We start from the raw sequence: 20,909 nt of genomic DNA on the forward strand, positions 1-20,909 counted from the left end.
CCTTTGAGAAAGTGTTTTTTATCCTTTCGCATTGGATGATTAGCAGGAAGAAATCTCCTGTGGCAATCAAACCAACATGTCTTCCTACCAGCTGGCAATTGAAATGCATTTGTATCGTCCATACAAATTGGGCAAGCTAATCTTCCGTGTGTTGTCCATCCTGACAACATGCCATATGCTAGGAAATCGCTGATAGTCCACAAAAGGACAACTTTAAGGTTGAAATTTTGATCTAAGGACACATCATATGCCTCCACTCCATTATACCATAATTCTGTTAACTCATCGACCATAATTCTGTTAACTCATCGACCACTGATTACCCTCTGGTAAATACTCCGTCAACAGTCCTGTCCATGAATCCATACAATTTTCAGACAAATTGTAGTCGACCTTATTGTTCATGAACCGAGCTGCCAACGATAACTGCGACTGCCCTTCCCGACATCCATCATACAATGGAGTGTTTGCAGCAGCTAGCATATCATAAAACCGTTTTGCTTCTTGGGTGGGTTGTTCATGAACATGATCATTTCCACTTTCATGTTCATGATACTCGTTATATGGTACAGAACCATGAAATGCATCATTCACCATCCCAGCATATACATTCTCCCCAGCATATACATTTTCCCCATCAAATCCTATTGGTTCACTAGCACTAGCATAATCTGTATTATTAGCATAATGACTACTAGTTCCTTCCCCAACAACATCATAATCTTCACCATGTTCATACCATACATAATAGTTAGGCGTAAATCCTCTACTTAGCAAATGACTAGAAACTGAGACAGCTTTCAACGACTTCGAATTCCCACATACTACACAAGGGCAGTAAAACCTATCTCTACTATTTTGTGCATGGCTACTAGCAAAAGCGATGAACTCTTCCACACCCGCCGAATAATCCAATGAGATATGATTAGTGAATGGATCGATCCGGTTGTACATCCATGCTCTTGATTGATTGTTCCACATTGTTTTTTTTTCTTTTTTTTTTTAATCTTTTTTTTTTCTTTGTTCTTTCCTTCTTCTCTCGTTTTTTTTTCTTTGATGTCGACGTGAATTAGGGAAGAAGTGTGGTTGCATATATATAGGAGATATTTTGCCACTCTTTTGCGACTAATTCAGAAAGAGTCACAAAATATCAGTACACTAACCCACATTGATCACGTTTTTTTGCCGACATGGAGCGACTCTTTTGTGACTAATTCAGAAAGAGTCACAAGTCAGTACACTAAGCCACATTGATCACGTTTTTTGCCGACATGGAGCGACTCTTTTGCGACTGTTTTTCATGGAGTCCCAAAAGTTGGGTAAATCTACCTTTCACATTCTCAACGTTTTTTGCCGACATGCCGCTACTACTTTGCGACTAAATGATACTCGAAAACATTGTTGCAAATTGTCGCCATATTGCGACTAATTTGCGACGACTCTTACGGACCAGATAGGCAGTTGCAAAGTGGTCACAAAATGTATCTTTTTTGTGACGAAATAATTTCAGTCACAAAAGAATACGTATTCAGTCGCTAAATTGAGACGAATTTGCGTCTGTTTTGTTTAGTCGTTAATAAGCGACGCTTTTCCTTCCATTTTTCCCATAGTCGTTAATCAGTAGTAAAACAATCACAAAGTCGTCGCAAATATTTGCGAATATTTAATCAGTCACAAATGGTAGTCCCAAAATGCCTGTTTTCTTGTAGTGATCTCCAAGGAATCCATAGCAAATACGACTTGACTGATCCATCAATGAAGGAAATAAGTATACCTAATACTGATCAAGTCGAGTTATCTCAAGTCTATCACTGCGATGGCTTATTGTTATGCGTCGCCGAACACAACTCGAGCCTCGTTGTATGGAATCCGTACTTGGGGCAAACCAAAGGGATTCAACTCAGAAACAAATTCAATAGACGTGACATTTTTGCTCTCGGATACGACAACAACAACCCTAACCACAAAATCTTGAGGTTTCTCTATGATGACGAGAGTAGCAGACATGGTCAAAGAAGGGACATTGATGTCTACGATTTTAGTTCTGATTCATGGAGGGTTCTTGAAGTCAATCCCGACGGGGACGCGCCGTTTTATCGTACTGGCCTGTCTTTGAAGGGAAACACTTACTTTTTTGGTCAAGAGGTAACAGAAATAACAGGCATTAAAGATTATTTACTCTGTTTTGATTTCACTACAGAGAGATTTGAACCGCGTCTGCCTATGCCGTTTGACCCTCCCTCTCCTAGTATTGAATTTCTGACTCTCTCTTGGGTTAGAGATGAGAAGCTCGCTGTGTTATACAACCACTGGGACACAATTAAGACATACAGGATTTTGATTTCCACTAAGATTGAGCCCAATAAGGTATCTTGGAGGACTTTTTTGACACTCGATATGTCACTAGTCTTTTGTTTTTGGACTTACTTTCCTCCTAAGAGCTTCTTCATTGACGAGGAGAAGAAAGTAGCAGTGTTTTTTAATAACAGTAGGACCAAGACCTATACCTATCGCTACCAAATGGCTTACATCGTTGGAGATGATGGATACTTCAAATCTGTCAACATCGGAGAAGTTACGATTTCCCAGGGGAGTCCAGGCAAACTTGTGTGCTCTTCTTATGTTCCAAGTTTAGTGCAACTACAAGTTTAGTCCTTTTCATTTTCACTTGCTTTATTTCAAGTGTAATGTTTTGAACTTTGAAGTTTCATTTTGAAATCTTGGTTCAGTTTGAAGATCTTTTTATATTGAAGGTATCATCATCATTGTTTGTTTTTTATTGGCCTGACACTGTACGTAATATATCATTATCATCATTGCTATTTCATTGTCAAAGAGTCGAAAGGAAAATAGGATTAAGCATAACCTTTAATTATGTAACAACTCTAATAAGTCAAACAAGTACAACTAGAGGTTCTTGGTCTCTTCATAGCATATGTTCATGACGTTTACAAGCCTAAAACTACATGTAAAACTACAAACTGGCACCGGTTAAAGCGAAAGCCTGAAACCAACAACAAAAGCAAAATCCAGGTTCAACCACTATATATACAGAAGAAAGTTCCAGTTCTCAGGGTAAGCAGATGCAAGTTCCAGTTCTCATGGCATTGCGGATGCTCTAAATTCAACGGTTAGACTGCAGACAGACATCAAGAACACAACTGCAACTACCGCCGCCCTAAGAAGCCCTCCGTAAGAACATTTCAGGGACATAATCCTTTTAAACACAAAACCGGTTTTGTTCTTTATTCTCATTAGCGTCGATCACGAAGTCTTTATTGGTTGTATGCAAAATATTACCTATATAGTTTACACATGTGATATATCATAGTTTTTACGGTTTTTAACCATGATATAAGTGTGCTTTTTGAGTCTTTTGATTTGTTTTCTAGGTTGTTTTTGTGTCATAACTGGTTTTCTAGGATTTTGGCACGGATGGAGCGAAGTGAAGCAATCTGGACCATTTTGGAGCATTAATCCGGAAGAAACGAACTTGGAGTCGAAACAGAGTGATGGTGTCGATCGACAACCTGTTTTATCTGACGAGAGAACAAGAATTGGAAGTTTTACAATTTTGTCCGAAGTTTTCCACAATTGCAACATAAACCCTTAGACGTGTTTTAGGATGTATATATTTTATTTTTGGGTTTTAGAAACCTCTAAGTTATTTTCTAGCAATTTTTGAGAGAGAGATATTGAGAGCTTTTGGGAGAGAAGGATCTAAATTCTTTGTAGAGAGAAGATTTCTAAACTCCCTCTTTTACTTTTCAATATCTATTGCATGTTATTCAGAATTATGATTTGTTCTTCATTGAACAAGTCTGAGTAATTTGCTTGTTAGGTTTAGAGTTTTTCATAGGGTTTTTATGATTTATTAGATCTGAGATTTTAGGGTTCTTAATCTTTTATGATCTTCATCCTTGGTTGTTCTTAACAATAATTCTTGATTGATCACCTAGAATTATTATCTTAGGGAAATAAATTGATATGAGAATATAATTGTTTTCCTGATCAAACCATTGATGAGCAAAATTATTTCTTACAAAGAGATTTGAATTAATAATTTTGTGAACTTATCTAAACCTGTTCATAAAGCTGATTTTTAACTTAGAATTTTACAAAGAGATTTGGATTTTCTGGTTTTAAATTTAGATAATAATTGCAGTGAGAACTGATTTATTTTACAGAAAGTTTAGAGTTCTAGATCTGATTTTAATTGTTTGAACCTTAATTAATTTACTGATTTAATATTTCATAATTTCTTGAGAAATTCCCTAGGCTTAACCTTTTGATTTTCTTATTTTACATCACTTTTATTTGAATATTTGCATTGCCTTTTTAATAATTAATTAACTTGTTTAGCGTAACAACAAAACTCTATAATCCATTGTGTTTGATATTGAGTCTCTAAGGAATTCGACCCCTAAGTACTACAATGATCTCTTGTTTGAGAGAGTAGCTCCAGGGATTAATTTGAGCTTATCAAATTTTGGCGCTGTTGCCGGTGACTCTATGATCTACCATTAGATTTGAGTTTTTAATTTCGTCTAAATTTTTATTTTTATTTTCTACTTACACGTTTTTGTTTTTCTTCTCTTTGGTGTTTCAGGTACATGCCTAATAAGCCTAACATAAGGAGCAACAAGACTGATCCTACTGTGAAGCTTACAAATCAAGAGTTGGGAAAACTTGAGCGTGAGAGCCGAAAAGCAGCCAAATCCTTGAAGATGGTTAACACAATCATTCTAATGCGTGATGAGGATGGTGCTTTGAGGGATCAAGAGGGCCACTTGCGCAACGAGCAGGGCCAAAAGCTTGATGCAGAAGGGAATGTTATTGCTGAAGTTGTTGTTGGCGACGAGCAAGCTGCTGTTGTCGATGGTGTCGATCGACACCAACAGGGTATCGATCGACACCCCCTTCCTGCAGACGGACGTGGAGCTGCAAACCACGTTAACAATCCGGTTCGAAGACAGGAACACAACCGAGATTTGATCAGGACCATTGCTGACTACAACCAGGCTGATCTTGTGTATGAGAACCGGTCTGCTATTGTTCCTCCTAAATTCCAGAGGAATGATTTTGAGTTGAAACCTGCATACTTTCAACTAGTTGGGCAGAGAACTTTCTCTAACCTGCCTAATGAGAAGCCTTTGGACCACATTGAGAATTTTGAGGATCTTGTGACCAGTATCAAGGCAAATGGAGTGACTGAGGATTACATCTTCTGCAAGCTCTTCCCTTACTCACTTGCAGGAGAGGCATCTCAGTGGTTGAAGCAGTTACCAGCTGGATCATTGACAAATTTGCATGACGTCAAGGTGGCCTTCCTCAACTACTTTTATGATGATGCAATGTCATATGAGTTGAGAGTTAAGCTGTCCTCTTTCAAGCAAAGACCAGATGAAGCTTTCAAGGCAGCTTGGGTGAGATTCAAGGCTTATCAAAGGGATTGTCCACACCATGGTTTCTCAAGAGTTCAATTGTTGAGTATCTTCTTCAGAGGATGTGATTGGGAGTATCAGTTAGCTTTGGATGCTGCAAGCCATGGAAATTTCAAGACAAGATATCCTGAAGATGCTGAAGCTTTGATTGAGAATTTGGCCTCCAACAATAGTACTAAGAGAGCTGATTCTGAAAGAAAGAGATTACATGGAGGATTTGATTCAAACCAGTTAGCTTCTGTTAATGCTAAGCTGGATTCAGTGCACAATCTCCTTGTGGGTAAGAAATCTGTTCACTTTGCTGCTGAAGTTGAGACATATGAGCCAGAACCTGATCAAAGAAATCATGAGGAAGAGGATGTGAACTATGTCTATGGGAATCAGGGATAGTGGTTTGGAAATCAGCAAGGTAGCAGGCCTTACGGTGGAAATAGCCAGCGCAGTAACTTTCAGGGCAATTCTTCTAGTTTCACACCCAAGCCTGACTATCAGAAGCATCAACAAAGCAGTGGATACACAAGGACTTATGGCAATAACTCATATCAGTCCCCTCCTCCGAAGACAGCAGAAAGTAGTAAGATGGAAGCTATGCTTGAGCAGCTTTTGCAAGGTCGGGAGCAGATGACAGTGACTTTCAATGGGAAGCTTGACAATGTCTACACTGAACTTAATGGGAAATTTGAAGCTTTGAACATTTATGTCAAGAACCTGGAAAGTCAGGTTGCACAAATAGCTGGATCCGTCAAAAGGCAAGAGGGATTTCTCCCTGGGAGAACTGAATCAAATGCCAAGCATTCATGCAATGCAGTGACTTGGAGAAGTGGCAAACAACTCCATTCTATACTTCAGAAGAATCAACCTGATGATCTGCAGGAGTTGATTGATATAGAAGACGAAAATGATGTTTCTGCTGATCCAGTGTCGACCGACACACAAGAGCATCGGTCGGCACCCGTACCATCCGAATTTTTGGACAAAATCCCAGAAGACGATATCGACCGACACCACCTTGGTGTCGGTTGACACCCGTTACAAACAGAAACTCCGAATGCCATTTCTTCTACTCCAATTGCTGAAAGAGTTTACAAACCCAAGGTTCCTTTCCCCAAGAGTCCAAAGAAGTCCAAACAAGAGCTAGATGATGCTAAATGCAAAGCAATGATGGAAAAGCTTATTTTTGAGCTACCTTTGATTGATGTTGTTAGGACTTCTCCAATGCTAAGGAGATATGTCAAGAGGATGGTAACCAAGGATTTGAATGCTGAGCAAGGAGTCATGATGATCTCAGCTCAAGTCAGTGCTATTATTCAGAACAGATCCCAGAAAAGCTTCCTGATCCAGGTAGTTTTGTTCTTGATTGTACTATCTTCACTGACAAATTCGCTAGATCTTTGTGTGATCTTGGTTCTAGTGTCAACTTAATGCAAAGATCGGTTGCACTCAGCTTGGGAATGACAGACTTCAAGCCTACCAAGATTACTCTCATCCTTGCTGACCGGTCAGTCCGTATTCCTGATGTTATTCTTGAAGATGTTCCAATTAAGATAAGAAATTGCTTGATACCCACTGATTTTGTGGTATTAAAGTATGAGGAGGAACCCAAGGACCCTCTTATTCTGGGAAGATCATTTTTAGCCACTGCTGGAGCTATAATTGATGTCAAGAAGGGTCAAATTGGTCTTAATGTGGGTGATCTACAAATGCGATTTGAGCATCTATATGACATTGTTGCTGGGTATGTCAAGCTACTTGATGCTAATGAACAAGTGAAGAAGCTGTTTGCACAAGATGAATTGGTTAGTACTTCTTCACAAGCTGAAATTTTTTCTGATTGGAGTTTAGAGAACGATCCAAAGCTTGATCTCAAGCCACTTCTTGCAGGTTTAAGGTATTCATTTCTAGGTGAGAATTCTTCTTATCCTGTTATTGTTAGTACTTCCTTGAACAATGCAGAGCTCACTTTATTGCTAAGCAAGTTGCGCAAGTTTCGCAAAGCTCTTGGCTATTCTCTTGATGATATTGCAGGAATCTCTCCAGACTTGTGTATGCATAGGATTCATCTTGAGGAAGAACTAAGACATCTATTGAGCATCAGAGGAGGCTGAATCCGAATTTGCAAGATGTTGTCAAGAAAGAGATCATGAAGCTGCTGAATGTTGGAATCATCTATCCAATATCTGACAGCAATTGGGTTAGTCTGGTACATGTTGTTCCTAAGAAAGGTGGAGTAACAATGGTGAAGAATGACAAGAATGAGCTGATCCCTACAAGGACAATTACTAGTCATCGGATGTGCATAGATTACAGGAAGCTGAATGCTGCAACCCGAAAAGATCACTTCCCGCTTCCTTTCATTGATCAGATGTTTGAGAGGTTAGCTAATCATCCATACTACTGCTTTTTGGATGGCTATTCCGGGTTCTTTCAAATTCCAATTCATCCTGATGATCAAGAGAAGACCACTTTCACTTGCCCATATAGTACCTTTGCTTACCGAAGAATGCCTTTTGGTCTCTGTAATGCTCCTGCGACATTTCAGAGGTGCATGATGTCTATCTTTACTGATATGATTGAAGACTTTATGGAGGTATTCATGGATGACTTTTCAGTTTATGGGTCTTCATTCAAGAATTGTTTAGACAATCTATGCAAGATGTGAGGAGAAGCATTTGGTGCTTAATTGGGAAAAATGTCATTTTATGGTTAGAGATGGCATAGTGTTTGGCCACAGGGTTTCAGAAGCTGGAATAGAGGTTGACCGCGCTAAGATAGAGGTGATAACATGTCTTCAAATGCCAGAAAATGTGAAGGCAGTAAGGAGTTTTCTTGGGCATGCAGGGTTCTATAGGAGATTCATCAAGGGTTTCAGCAAGATAGCTAGACCACTTTCTGCTTTGTTGTGCAAAGATGTTAAGTTTGAATTCGCTGATGAGTGCAGGATAACCTTTGAAAGGATTAAGCAAGAGCTTGTGAGTGCTCCTATTGTTCAGCCACCAGATTGGAATCTACCATTTGAGGTTATGTGTGATGCTAGTGACTATGCATTGGGAGCAGTGTTGGGACAAAGAAGAGACAAGAAGCTTCATGCAATCTACTATGCAAGCAGAACACTTGATGATGCACAAAGAAATTATGCAACAACAGAGAAAGAGTTGTTGGCATTTGTGTTTGCTTTTGAAAAGTTCCAGTCTTATCTAGTTGGATCCAAAGTCATTGTTCATACTGATCATGCTGCTTTAAAGTATTTGATGCAGAAGAAAGATGCAAAGCCTAGACTTTTGAGATGGATTCTTCTTCTTCAAGAGTTTGACATTGAGGTGAAGGATAAGAAGAGAATTGAGAATGGTGTTGCTGATCACTTGTCTAGGATTAGAATTGATGATGATGTCCCAATACATGACTGTCTACCTGAAGAACACGTCTATTTTGTGGATACAGGGTTTCAGACTGATGAAACAAAGACTCTGTTCTCGGATACAGATGGTGTCGATCGACACCACACTGGCATCGGTCGACACCCATGTTTTCCTGAGACAGATTGGTCGTATGAAGGAGATTTAGCTGCTGTGGCTAGCTCCAACCAACCCTAGTATGCTGATATTGCCAATTATCTTGCTGTAGAGGTAGAACCAGAGAAGTTCACTGGCTATAACAAGAAGAGGTTCATGAGAGAGCTTAGGAGATACTATTGGGATGAACCTTAATTGTATAAGCATTGTTGTTGATTATGTCTCAAAGTGGGTTGAAGCGATTGCATGTCAAAAGAATGATTTTGCAGTGGTTCTTAAGCTGTTTAAGACCATTATCTTTCCAAGGTTTTGAGTGCCTCGAATTGTTATCAGTGATGGAGGTAAGCACTTTATCAATAAAGTGTTTGACAAGCTGCTGAAAAAGTATGAAGTTCAACATAGAGTGGCTACTCCATATCACCCACAGACTAGTGGTCAAGTAGAGGTTTCCAACAGGCAGATTAAGGAGATTCTTGAAAAAACAGTTGGTGTTACAAGAAAGGATTGGGCTTTGAAGCTTGATGATGCACTTTGGGCATAAAGAACTGCTTATAAAACACCACTTGGCACCACACCTTTTCATCTGCTTTATGGGAAAGCATGTCATCTTCCAGTGGAGTTAGAGCACAAGACAGCCTGGGCAGTTAAGTTGATGAATTTTTATGCCAAGTCAGCTTCAGAGAGAAGGTTAGTGCAGTTGAATGAGTTGGATGAGCTGAGATTTCATGCATTTGAGAATTCAAAGCTGTACAAGAAGAGAACCAAGGCATATCATGATAAGAAGATCATCCCCAGACACTTTGAGCCTAATGACCATGTACTCCTTTACAATTATCGTTTGAAGCTGTTTCCAGGAAAACTCCGTTCCTGTTGGTCTGGTCCTTTTACTGTCCAAGAAGTTATACCATATGGAGCCATTGTGTTGCTGAATTTCAAAGGAGAAAAGTTCACTCTTAATGGTCAAAGGGTGAAACATTATTGGGCGAAAGCCGAGATACCGGACGGACACATTGTGCGTTTGGACGAAGCACCCCCCGCCTAATCTGTTGCCATGTCAAGCTAATGAATTAAAACAAGCGCTGAGTGGGAGGCAACCCACTGGTAGGAACTAATTATTTTCAATTTTGCTTTTAAGATTACTAACATATTAACTTGTGGTTTTGAGTTTTATTGTTTGAGAATAACTAAAAAAAAATGAAAAAAAAAGTTCCGGATACCATTGATCAAGCATCAGCATCGATCGATACCACCTGGGTATCGGTCGGCACCGCTATTGGATCGCAGAAAGGTTGATGGGTTTAAGGATTGGATTTGCGCGAATTGGGCCTGAATTTGCAACTAGATCGGGTCCGACAGAAGAAGCATCGACCGATACCACTTAATGGACATCGGTCGACACCGTTAAAACCGAGGAGCACCCTATTAAATCCCTGAGTCTTCTTCTTCTACCTCCATTCGCCACAAACTCGAGATAAACCCTCAAATCCTCATATCTTCTCCGACTTTGATCCGTTTTGAGTGATTCCAAGTGCTATTCCACTCGATTTTCTCTCCTCTACCTGGATCCAGTGTCAATTTTGTGTTTTGGAGTGATGGCACCCAACAAGAAGGCAAGAACCACCGACGGCGGAGCTTCTTCTTCTCGCCCAACTCGCCAGTCCAACCGCCGTCCGCCTCCGTCAGCTTCAGCCGCTGCTGCTCCGCCTCCGCGAGCTCCGGCGAGAGCTTCTTCCAATCTCCCAGACCTTTCACTTCCATCTCCCATTCAATCTCGTTTCCCATGGCCAAAAGAAGAAGGTGAACCAATTCCAACTCAACAAGTATGGGAGAATCCTCTTGCAGAACTTAAGAAGGCTGAGTTTATCAACAGACCATTGGATGTTTAAGGAGAGTATGAAACATTGTTGTATCATGCCTGGTTAGGAGTAGAAATAGAACCGACTAAGTTTGTTGATCCAGCTGTTCTCCATAGACTTGGGATTCATGATGAGGTCTTAGGATTTTAGATAAGATTAATTTGGGGACGGTTTGCACCAGACAATATGATTGCTATCCCAATTTGGTGAGACAGTTTATGGCTACTGTGCGGGTTGTCTATGACAACGAACAGGCACCGGAACCACGTCAGGGAGAGTTGCATTTCTTTATTCGAGGGTTACCGTATTCATTGACTTTGCCTCATCTCTGTGACATTTTTGATTGGCCACGGTTTTACAGAGGTACTGCTTTGCCTCAGACCTATTCGGCTGTTGGTGTTTTGTGGTCTTATATAGGGAATGGAGATTATGACTCCAAGAAGTGTGTTCAGCCAGATGTTCGCCATCCCGCACTTCGATATGTTCTTCGGGCCATTGGGACCACTTTTCTGTGCAAGATGGAACCAAACAAAATGAGAGCTGCTGAGTCATGGTTTTCTTTATCTCTTTCCCTTTTTAGGATTGAGACATTTTTATTCTTGCATTGAGTCAGTTTGTGTTTGAAATTTGTTTGAACTTATGAACTATCTATCTATCATGTTGCTTTTAACCTGTGTTTGTACTTTAGTGCTTCTTAACAGAATTAACATCAAAGGATTGATCCAACAACACAACACCACAATTAACTGCAACTAACAAGGAGTTTCGGCCAATAGTCACCATTCGCTGAGGGTGTCGATAGACACTGCAATGATGTCGGTAGACACCGATGGGTAACCCAAGAATGTTCATCTTTTCTTTACAATTTTTCAACATATTTTTGTTTCTTTACCTTTCCCTTGCTTGATAACACTGGGGACAATGTTGTTTAAGTCTGGGGGAGGTTAGTACTAACTACTAACATAGTTTTGGTTTTTCGTTTGTCAAAACCGTATTTTTGTTTTTATTGAGTCAAATTTTTCAAATTTTTGGAATTATGATCTCAAACTAATGGTTACTGTTCTTTGGCTAACACTCTAATGACTCTTGACCTCAGAACTGAAGTGTGGAAAAGACTATGAACTGTATCAACAATCCTGAAAGCCCTTATTCAAAGGATATCTGGTTAAACTAACGTCGTCTCAACTTTTATCCAGATTTTAACCGGACTTAATCTCTTACTTTGGGGTTGGAAATCAGTGGACTAGACTTCTTCTTCAGGCCATACAAGACAGTGCAATTTTTCAAAGTATGTTTCCCCTCTCTCTTTCCTTCGGTACTTAAAAAAATACATAAAAATAAAAAAAGAGAAGAAAATAAAAGATGAGATGATTTTGATCAGTTTAGAGGGGTAGGTGAATTACCTATGACCCCATTATTCTACTCTTGAGTCAAATGATCACACAAAGTTTGGAAGCGCGGGGTAGGTAAATTACCAATGACCCCGCTATTCGCTTACATCTTTGATTTTATTCAGAAAAAAAAAAATCAATCAATCCTTTGAAAGTGAGAAAAGGGAGAGGAAAGGAGATGTATGAAGAATGTCTTGGCTTGAAGAGAGTCCATATACCACTGATCGATACACCAAGGTAAGAACTCACATGTACTTGCTTTAATTTATGTAATGAGATGACAATGGTGAGACTAGAGATTCCAGAAGATTGTGGGATTTGAGTAAGGAATGTTGATGTTTTTCAAATGACAAAGTATATGAAGTAAGTTCTTGAGAGTCAAAGCGATGAAGAGTGTGAAGATCAGTTATCTGCAGTTGAGTGAGTTCCTATGTTTTCAAACCTCTATCACAGGTCTAAGTTTTTGTTTTGCTTGAGGGCAAGCAAAGGCTAAGTCTGGGGGACTTGATATATCATGGTTTTTACGGTTTTTAACCATGATATAAGTGTGCTTTTTGAGTCTTTTGATTTGTTTTCTAGGTTTTTTTGTGTTGATACTAAGATTTTCGTGTGTCTTATCCTAGTAGGTTCAATTAACCTTATGCAGTTGTAATACTTAAGGTGTCAATCCAGTTGGGAAACTTTATTATCACTCAAGATGCAATCAGGATTTCACAAGTCAAGCCAATTCAAAGAGAGTGTTTTTATCTAACAATCCTAGAATGATGAAAAAGCAAAACGGAAATGAACTACAGAACTAGAAATGAAAATGTATGGCAAGAAGTAGATAAAAGTAAAAACGAAAACGATTCTAAGCATGAAGAAACGAAAAAGTCTCAGGAATGTAATATCAATCAAGAATATAAAAGTCCTAAGGATGGGAGTAATTGATGTCGGTGGAGTATCCTAGTCTACAGAGTGTTTAACATACGACAAGCAAACTATCCCTAAACAATGAANTGGCATGAAAAACAAGTTCATTCACGTCAACAAACATCCTAGACAACTAATCTCTTAGGCTAGGAACGTAAGTCTCTGGCACTAGTTGGTCAGACATTTCATCAAACACCTTTTGGGTGTGGAAATGTCTCGAACCTAGTTCCAATTGATCAGAGAGAAACTAGTAATTCTAACACTAGTCCAGAAGGGAATCATACAAATCAAAGCTTAAACACCCTACATCCTAAGATCCTCCACCTAGTCTATCCCATCCCCAAGAACTCTAACACTGCTCAGATCCGGAAATCATCACCAAAGATACAAATCCAGAAAACATTGAACAAAGCATAGTAGATAGATAGAAATGAGAAGAACAAGTTTGTAGAAGAAATCAAATGCAAATACTCAATGTATTAAAAGATATCTGGATACAAAGTCTGAGAACGATTTTGGAGGCTAGGTAAAACCTTCAGAACAAAATGAGATAAAAGATAAAATGTCCTCTGCCAAGACTTAACAAAACTTATTTATAGTCCTAAAACTTAAAACGACAAGGTGAAGCGTCGGTTTGGGAATCTCCTGAAGCGTGTAAGACATAACGTCTTCCTGACATGTGCATCGAGTCGGAGTGGGCGATAGTGGCTCGATTGCTTCGGTGAGAGTGGTTCGATTGGCGCCGCTGAGTGTGGCTCGATTGGTGCCGCTGAGAGTGGCTCGATTGGTGTCGCTGAGAGTGGCTCGATTGGTTCCAATGAGAGTGGCTCGATTGGTGCCGCTGAGAGTGGCTCGATTGCGTGGTTCGATCGTTCGCATTTCCGATGTCTCCTAGACACCTGAAATACTCCGAAATGCACAATGTATGCAAGGATGATGCAAAAACCTCCTAAACATGCAAAGTGTATAAAAGAGGTTCTAAGATGATGCAAAACGACTAGTTATCCTAGCTAAACGCATGACAAATACATGCTAAGGAGATGCAAAATATAAACATATCAACTCCCCCAAACTTATTTTTTGCTTGCCCTCAAGCAAACGATCAAGAACAAAGTATAGAAGAGAGGTGTGAAGATGGGGTCTCAGAACCTAAAACATGCTGAATAGAGTAGTTAGAATCAAGATCCTTGTTTTTAGTTCTATGATGCAAGGTGAAAGAACTTTGTTTCTTAACTTAATTGAAATGATTCTGATCTTTAATCTACACATGCAATCCTATCAATCACTCCCTTTAACATTCATTAACAGAGAACCGTGAATCAAGCTATGCAGTGTCGTTGAACTCATTTGGCTAGGGTAAAAGGTCAAAGACAAAAATGGTCTCCTTCTCAGGTGGTTTTATCAATTCAGAACAAGGTTCTCTCACGAAGAGGAGTTGAGCTTAAGAGAAGGCTAAAAGTTGAAACCAACTGATACATACAAGAGCAGCGCCCTGTCCATCCAAAGAACATTCCAAACCGGAGTTGGTCCTATCTCTACCTTCATCAGAAACATCATCTCAAACCCAATCTTTCATTCTTTACACTTGGTCTTAGGAGGAGTTCACTTCTTATCATTCTAGCGGATTTCAAATCTTTATTATCAGTAAGGTTCTTTTTCTTTTCTTCTAAGTACTCTAGACATCTTAAACATTTTACTTTCTTTTCTTTGTCTAATCTTTTCATTTTATTCCCAGAACCAGTAACTCATTATTTTGCTCAACCCAAATCCCTTACTAGACTTTTAAACTTTGAAAACACATCCCCCTCCTAAAGATTTTCTACCCTTTACTTTCTTTTTACTCTTCACTTTTCTGCACAAATCCAACCCAATGCCCAAAATCGAGTTCTCACCTAGTCCTACTAGTCCGGATAACGCGAACTAGAACTACACAGGATCCTACTCTTGTCGGTTAGAACCTAACACTTTCTAACAAGCTCAACTCGGAAAAAGGCCTGACACTCAAAAATACAATTGGCTTGAAAGAAAGGTTGGTTAAGGGTGCGGAGAACTGTTCCGAAGATGGGAATCAGCTACTTGGATTGACAAGGGTGGTAAAAATGTGAAAGACAATCCAAGTATGTATATGGTATCCATGAGTTCAACTTCAATGCATAACAAGATAATTGTAAGTCATGATTAGGTTCAGATAGATAGGGAATGATGTCAATTCAAAACATGCTTCAATCAAGACTAAAATGCAATTTCAAGTTTAATCAACAAGCATCAAAGAACTAATAACAAGGGCATTGATCCTATCCTATTGAATTCAGCATGCTACCAAAGTTACAATCATCATCAACCCCTATGCTAAATACAACAACCCTATATGAATAATACTAGACTCAATCCTAATATGCAACTGCAAATTACATGAACACTTTGTTTTTTTTTTTTTTCCAAATTTTTTTTTGTTTTTCTATGCAAGTAGATGGATGCAAACTCAAGCATGATATGATGCAAGAATTTGAAATAAGAATCACAAGAGACAACATCAGATACATCATCTCAAACCCTCCCCCAAACTTAAATTACATAGTCTCCTGTGTAACAAAAATTTGCAGGAGGATTTAAGAATCACAACAGAAACAATGCAGGAATGAAATGGTATATACAAGGAAAGGTGGGAGTACCTCAATAGTAGAAGAAGGATTCGGAACTCGCCCAAGGAGTTGGTGCGTGATACTGGCTATGTCCTTCACCTTGTTCGAGATCCGCGGGAATGGCCTCAGTTGGTTGGTCGACTTGCTGCTCAACCACTTGCGTGTTCTGATAAGTGTTCGGCTGCTCATCGCACTGCATGTCGTCGACTCTGGACTCTCCATGGTCCGATTCTAGCACAACTACCTCGGTAGGCGGATAATCGCCTTGATGTTCGACCTGCTGCTCAACCTCTTGCTCATTTTGAGCTGCGGAACGACGCGCTGATCGACTACTTGAAGAGGCTCTGGAACCACGCGAACTTTGTCTCCTTCCCTCCCGAGATTCATGTGACGACTAGCGTGAAGGGACAAGTGTAGGCTGACGCTGCTGAGATATATAGGAAGATTGGCGAGCTAGAGAATGTACTGGAGAAGGTGTTCGTTGGTGAGTTCGCTCGAGGCTCGCGGAAGCACGACTCTGTGTGGGTCTGGTGTCCTCGGGGACAGACCTAGGGATGGCGGTGGTGGAAGTCGAGCAGCTGAACTTACGCATGAAGTTCGTGAAGGTCTTGGTGAAGCTGTTGAACGCCTTGTCTCTTGCCTTCCCCCATCGCTGAAGCTTGTTGAGGCGTTCATGAGCTGTTCTGACCCCTTTGGTCATTCTTTGTTCTGAGTACTCCTCAAAGTGGAACTGCTCCGGGCGGTACTCAATTGCGTCTTCTTCCATCGGATCAGCTCCTACGGATCAGCTCCTACTTCCGCGACGTCGACATATTGCTCCTCAACATCAGAATTGTATAATGTATGCGTAGGAGGGATGAACTCGATATGCTCACCCCCCAAGATTGTAGTCAACTCGACACAGGGGAGGAGTAATCGCGAGGGACAGACCGCAGGATGCACGAACTTGTAGAGCAATCGTCCATTCCTCAAGCCCCAGTCCAAAGTGCGTAGCTGCCGCAAGTTGTTTATGTCTATCCAGTGTGGTGGGTATGGCTTAGATTGTAGGGGAACACCAGCTGCCTCAAGAAACCAAGTCATTATGCCTCCCATACACAATACGCCTGGAGTGCGGTTGCTGTTGAGTCTCGAGACCCAAGTCATGTATGACATTATGTAGTTGAGAAGGTAGAGCGAGACGGAAGTGTTGGAGATGTCACCTTGCAGCGCGGTGCAATCCATGGCAGTGAACGAGAGTCCCTTTAGTGCCAGATCGATCATCTCAAGCTTGCCGTACGTGATGTATCCCTTAATCTCCTTAGCGTAGAATGAATTGGCAACCGCCTTCTGGAAGTAACGCAAGACTGGGCTTCTCAGGTTCACCGCCTTCGTTTTCGATGAAGTAAATGTCGGGGCGCTTCCGATCGTTGCCCAGAGTGCGGATACTTCTGTTCTGTCGAACTGCAGCGTAGTCCCCGTTCAGCTGGGAAATCCAAAGATCTCTTCGATGGTTCTGAAAGTAAGCGTGTAGAACTGGCCATGACCGCGAAATTCAATATAGCCCATACCTCCATCAGACATCATGCCTGGCTCATCCGCATACAAGTGCATCTCCAGTGTAGAAAGGAGCTGAATTGTCTCCTCTTTGAATCCACTCTTGGGAGTGTTCATAATTCTCTCCAGATGGCACCGCCGAAATAGTAGCTCCATTGTCTCAGGATGTGGATATCTTGTTCCACTGAACTCACACTGTTGGAACAGCTCGTACTACTCCTTGGGAGTCAACTTCGTCTCAGATGCTCTCCATCGTACAAATTTCTTTGGCGCTTATTCTAAATGCAATGCATGTTCCTTTTGTTCGTAATCATTATCCTCATGTCTTGAGGTAGAAGCTGGTACCGGTCTCTTCCCATGACTCTTGCTCTTAGAGAGCGGTTTGTCTGGTCTTCTTGACCCCGCTGCTTGTTCTGAACCCCCAATAACTTCATCAACCATGTTCTTCATTTTCAGGAAATGTTTCGCCATGGATTCAGGGATGAGCGTTCTCCAGTAACACAACCATACGCCTCTCTCATCTCATGTATGAGCTCGGTGCTCTTCCTGCTTTTCTAAGACATAATAAACTCAAAACTAAACTTTAGTATGTTAGTGAGCAAATAACAAGTGCAAAGAGAGAGTAAACCGATCACGTAGTAGGTCGAGTCGTGTCGTCGGCGTGACTTAGTGTTTCACTTGGAAGTTGGATATGGAACTTTGTCGTGTGGATTGAGTGAAAATTTGGGAGAGTGGGTGACGAAGTCGGGTCGATCGATGGAGTGGAGTTTGGCTCGAGCGAAACGGATCGAGTGAACGGAAGATGTCAGCTCGATAGAGGACTTCGGTGTTGGCTCGATGATAGGGATGTGGATACGGATGTGGATACGGATGTGGATACGGAGTGGATACGGATGTGGCTCGATCTTGACTTTGATGGCGACTCGAACGAGACGGTCCAGCGAGGGTCGAGTCGACGTCGGCGAAGCTGGAGTTGGTGAGAACAGTGTGAACAGTGGCTCGATGGTACGGAGTGGGATGGATTGAGTCGGAACATGAACAGTAGACCAGGGGTTGAGTTGCGACGGATGTGGCTCGATCGAGTCAGCAGCACGGCGGTTCGAGTGGTTGCAGGTCGACTCGAGGGTGGCAGCACGGTGGCTCGAGCGGGGAGAGATGGGAGAGTGATGATTGTTTGTTTTGGTTGGTGAGTTGAGAGTGAAGGAGAGGTGACATAAATAGAGGGATGGTGAAGATGAATAATTGTGATATGTCGTGCAAGTGGTGCAAGGGAGAGTGGTGGTGGAATAATGTTGGAGATGATGGGACATAAAGATGGAGTTGATGTGTTTTGGGAGAGGGAACAAGAGAGGAAGGGGTGAGTTGATGGGAGAGAGAAATTCACGTAGGTGGGTGAGAGAAAAGGAGAGTGGGGTCACCTAATTGTGAAGATTCTTCTCTAGATATTTTTTCTATTCCTATATGACCAACAATCTCTCTTTGACTCTGACTCTCTTCTGTAGCTTTTCTTTTCTTCTATAAAACTCATCTTTATTCAAACTTTATTCCAAACTCACTCCTTTAACTGCTTTTTTTTTTTATTTTGCTTAAACTCCCTTCTGTAAACTCCTGAACGCAAAAAAATCAAAAATAAAAATTAAAAACACAAGGATCCTAAAGAATATGTACAGCGATACCTTTGGGACTTCCTCCCAAGTGAGCTTGTTTAAAGTCCCTAGCTTGACTTTGCTGCTTTTAGGCTTTTGTGGGCTCATGGAAGAGCACATAAGACTCCTTTGGTTGGACTTGGTCAGCTAAATACTTTTTTACTCTTTGGCCGTTTACAGTGAATTCACTGCCATCCTTGTTCAGAAGAGTGATGGCTCCAAATGGCAGAACGTCTTTGACTGTAAAAAGTCCAAACCACCTAGACTTAAGCTTTCCAGGAAATAACTTAAGTCTGGAATTGAATAGCAAAACCTGATCTCCATCCTTGAGCTCCTTGACAACAATCTTCTTGTCATGAAAATTCTTTGTCCTTTCCTTGTAAATCTTGGAGCTCTCATAAGCATCAAGTCTTATTTCTTCCAACTCGTGGATGTCAAGAGTTCTCTTAGCCTGAGCTGTGTCAATATCCAAATTCAGCAACTTGATAGCCCAAAGTGCATGTACTCAACCTCCACAGGGAGATGACAAGCTTTACCATAGATCAACTGAAATGGCGTTCGCCCTATTGGTGTTTTGAATGCTGTTTTGTATGCCCAGAGAGTCTCGTCCAACTTGACAGACCAATCTTTCTTTGAAACCCCAACAATCCTTGACAGAATAGCCTTGATTTGTTTGTTCGAAACTTCAACCTGTCCGCTGGTCTGAGGGTGATACGCAGTAGACACCTTGTGCTTGACACCATATTTCTTCAGCATGCTTTCAAACACCTTGTTGATGAAGTGAGTCCCACCGCACTGATCACTGCTCTGGGTATCCCATACCTTGGAAAAATTATGCTTTTAAACAGTTTCAGAACAACCTTGTGATCATTGGTAGGACTGGTAATGGCTTCGACCCACTTAGAAACGTAATCGACTGACATCTCGTTCCTCCTTGTGATGTTGCCCGTCCTCTGACAAGCATCACACTTGGTGATGAAACTGTGAGCGTCCTTGAACAAGGTTAGCCACTAGAGACCCGCTTGAAGAACCTTCTGAGCTGTCTTGAATGTGGCGAAGTGACCTCCATAGGTGGAACCGTGACAGTGTTCAAGCACTCCCTGGACTTCCCCTTCTGCTATGCATCTTCTAAACAGACCATCAGAACCTCTCTTGTATAGATAGGGTTCATCCTAGAAATAGTGGTTGACCTCTCTGAAAAACTTCTTCTTCCTGTAGGGACCCATGTCATCAGGAACTTCTCCACAAACCTTGTAATTCAAGACATCTGCATACCATGGTGCGTTCTCAGAAGTGATCGCCATGCATCTAATTCTAAGGTTGTCAAGCTCTGTGTCATGCATCTGCTCACAAACCTGGGCGACCAGAAGTTGTTCCTGAGGCATTGAATCATCTATGGGAACAACATCTTCAATCCTCATTCTTGACAGGTGGTCCGCAACTCCATTTTCTATGCCTTTCTTGTCAACAATCTCCATGTCGAACTCCTGAAGTAGCAGAATCCATCTCAACAGTCTCGGCTTGGTATCCTTCTTCAAATAGATGTGTCTCAGAGCAGCATGGTTGGTATACACTATGACCTTCGAACCCACAAGGTAACTCCTGAATTTTTCGAATGCAAACACAACTGCTAGGAGTTCCTTCTCTGTGGTAGCATACCTTCCATGAGTCTCGTCCAAGGTACGACTCGCGTAGTAGATTACATGAAGCTTCTTGTCAATTCACTGTCCCAGAACTGCTCCAACTGCGAAGTCTGAAGCATCACACATGATCTCAAAAGGGTGATCCCAATTTGGAGGTTGTACTATGGGTGCTGAAACCAACGCCTCTTTGATCTTGCTGAAAGCTTCCAGACATGCTGCATCGAATTCAAACTCAACCTCCTTGCACAACATCCTTGTAAATGGTCTTGCAATTTTTGAGAAGTCATTGATGAATCTTCTGTAAAACCCAGCATGTCCCAGAAAACTTCTGAT

General features: G+C 41.1%; 2 protein-coding genes across 2 annotated transcripts in view; one reads left to right on the forward strand and one right to left on the reverse strand.

The window, feature by feature from the left end:
• LOC109132633 (F-box protein At3g49510-like) overlaps positions 1-2,652 on the forward strand; it is a 7,278-nt gene extending 4,626 nt beyond the window's left edge. The window contains 1 exon segment of the mRNA XM_019244401.1: positions 1,731-2,652. Within this exon segment, the coding sequence (XP_019099946.1) occupies positions 1,731-2,652 (922 nt within the window).
• On the reverse strand, positions 19,022-20,237 carry LOC104783961. Its single transcript, XM_010509051.1, has 4 exons — positions 20,184-20,237; positions 19,660-19,755; positions 19,470-19,563; positions 19,022-19,389 (listed from the first exon to the last, which is right to left on the reverse strand). The coding sequence occupies exons 1-4, from the start codon at positions 20,235-20,237 to the stop codon at positions 19,022-19,024; spliced, it is 612 nt and encodes a 203-aa protein (XP_010507353.1).

This window comes from Camelina sativa, chromosome 4 (genome assembly GCF_000633955.1).
Source record: "Camelina sativa cultivar DH55 chromosome 4, Cs, whole genome shotgun sequence".
NCBI lineage: Eukaryota > Viridiplantae > Streptophyta > Magnoliopsida > Brassicales > Brassicaceae > Camelina > Camelina sativa.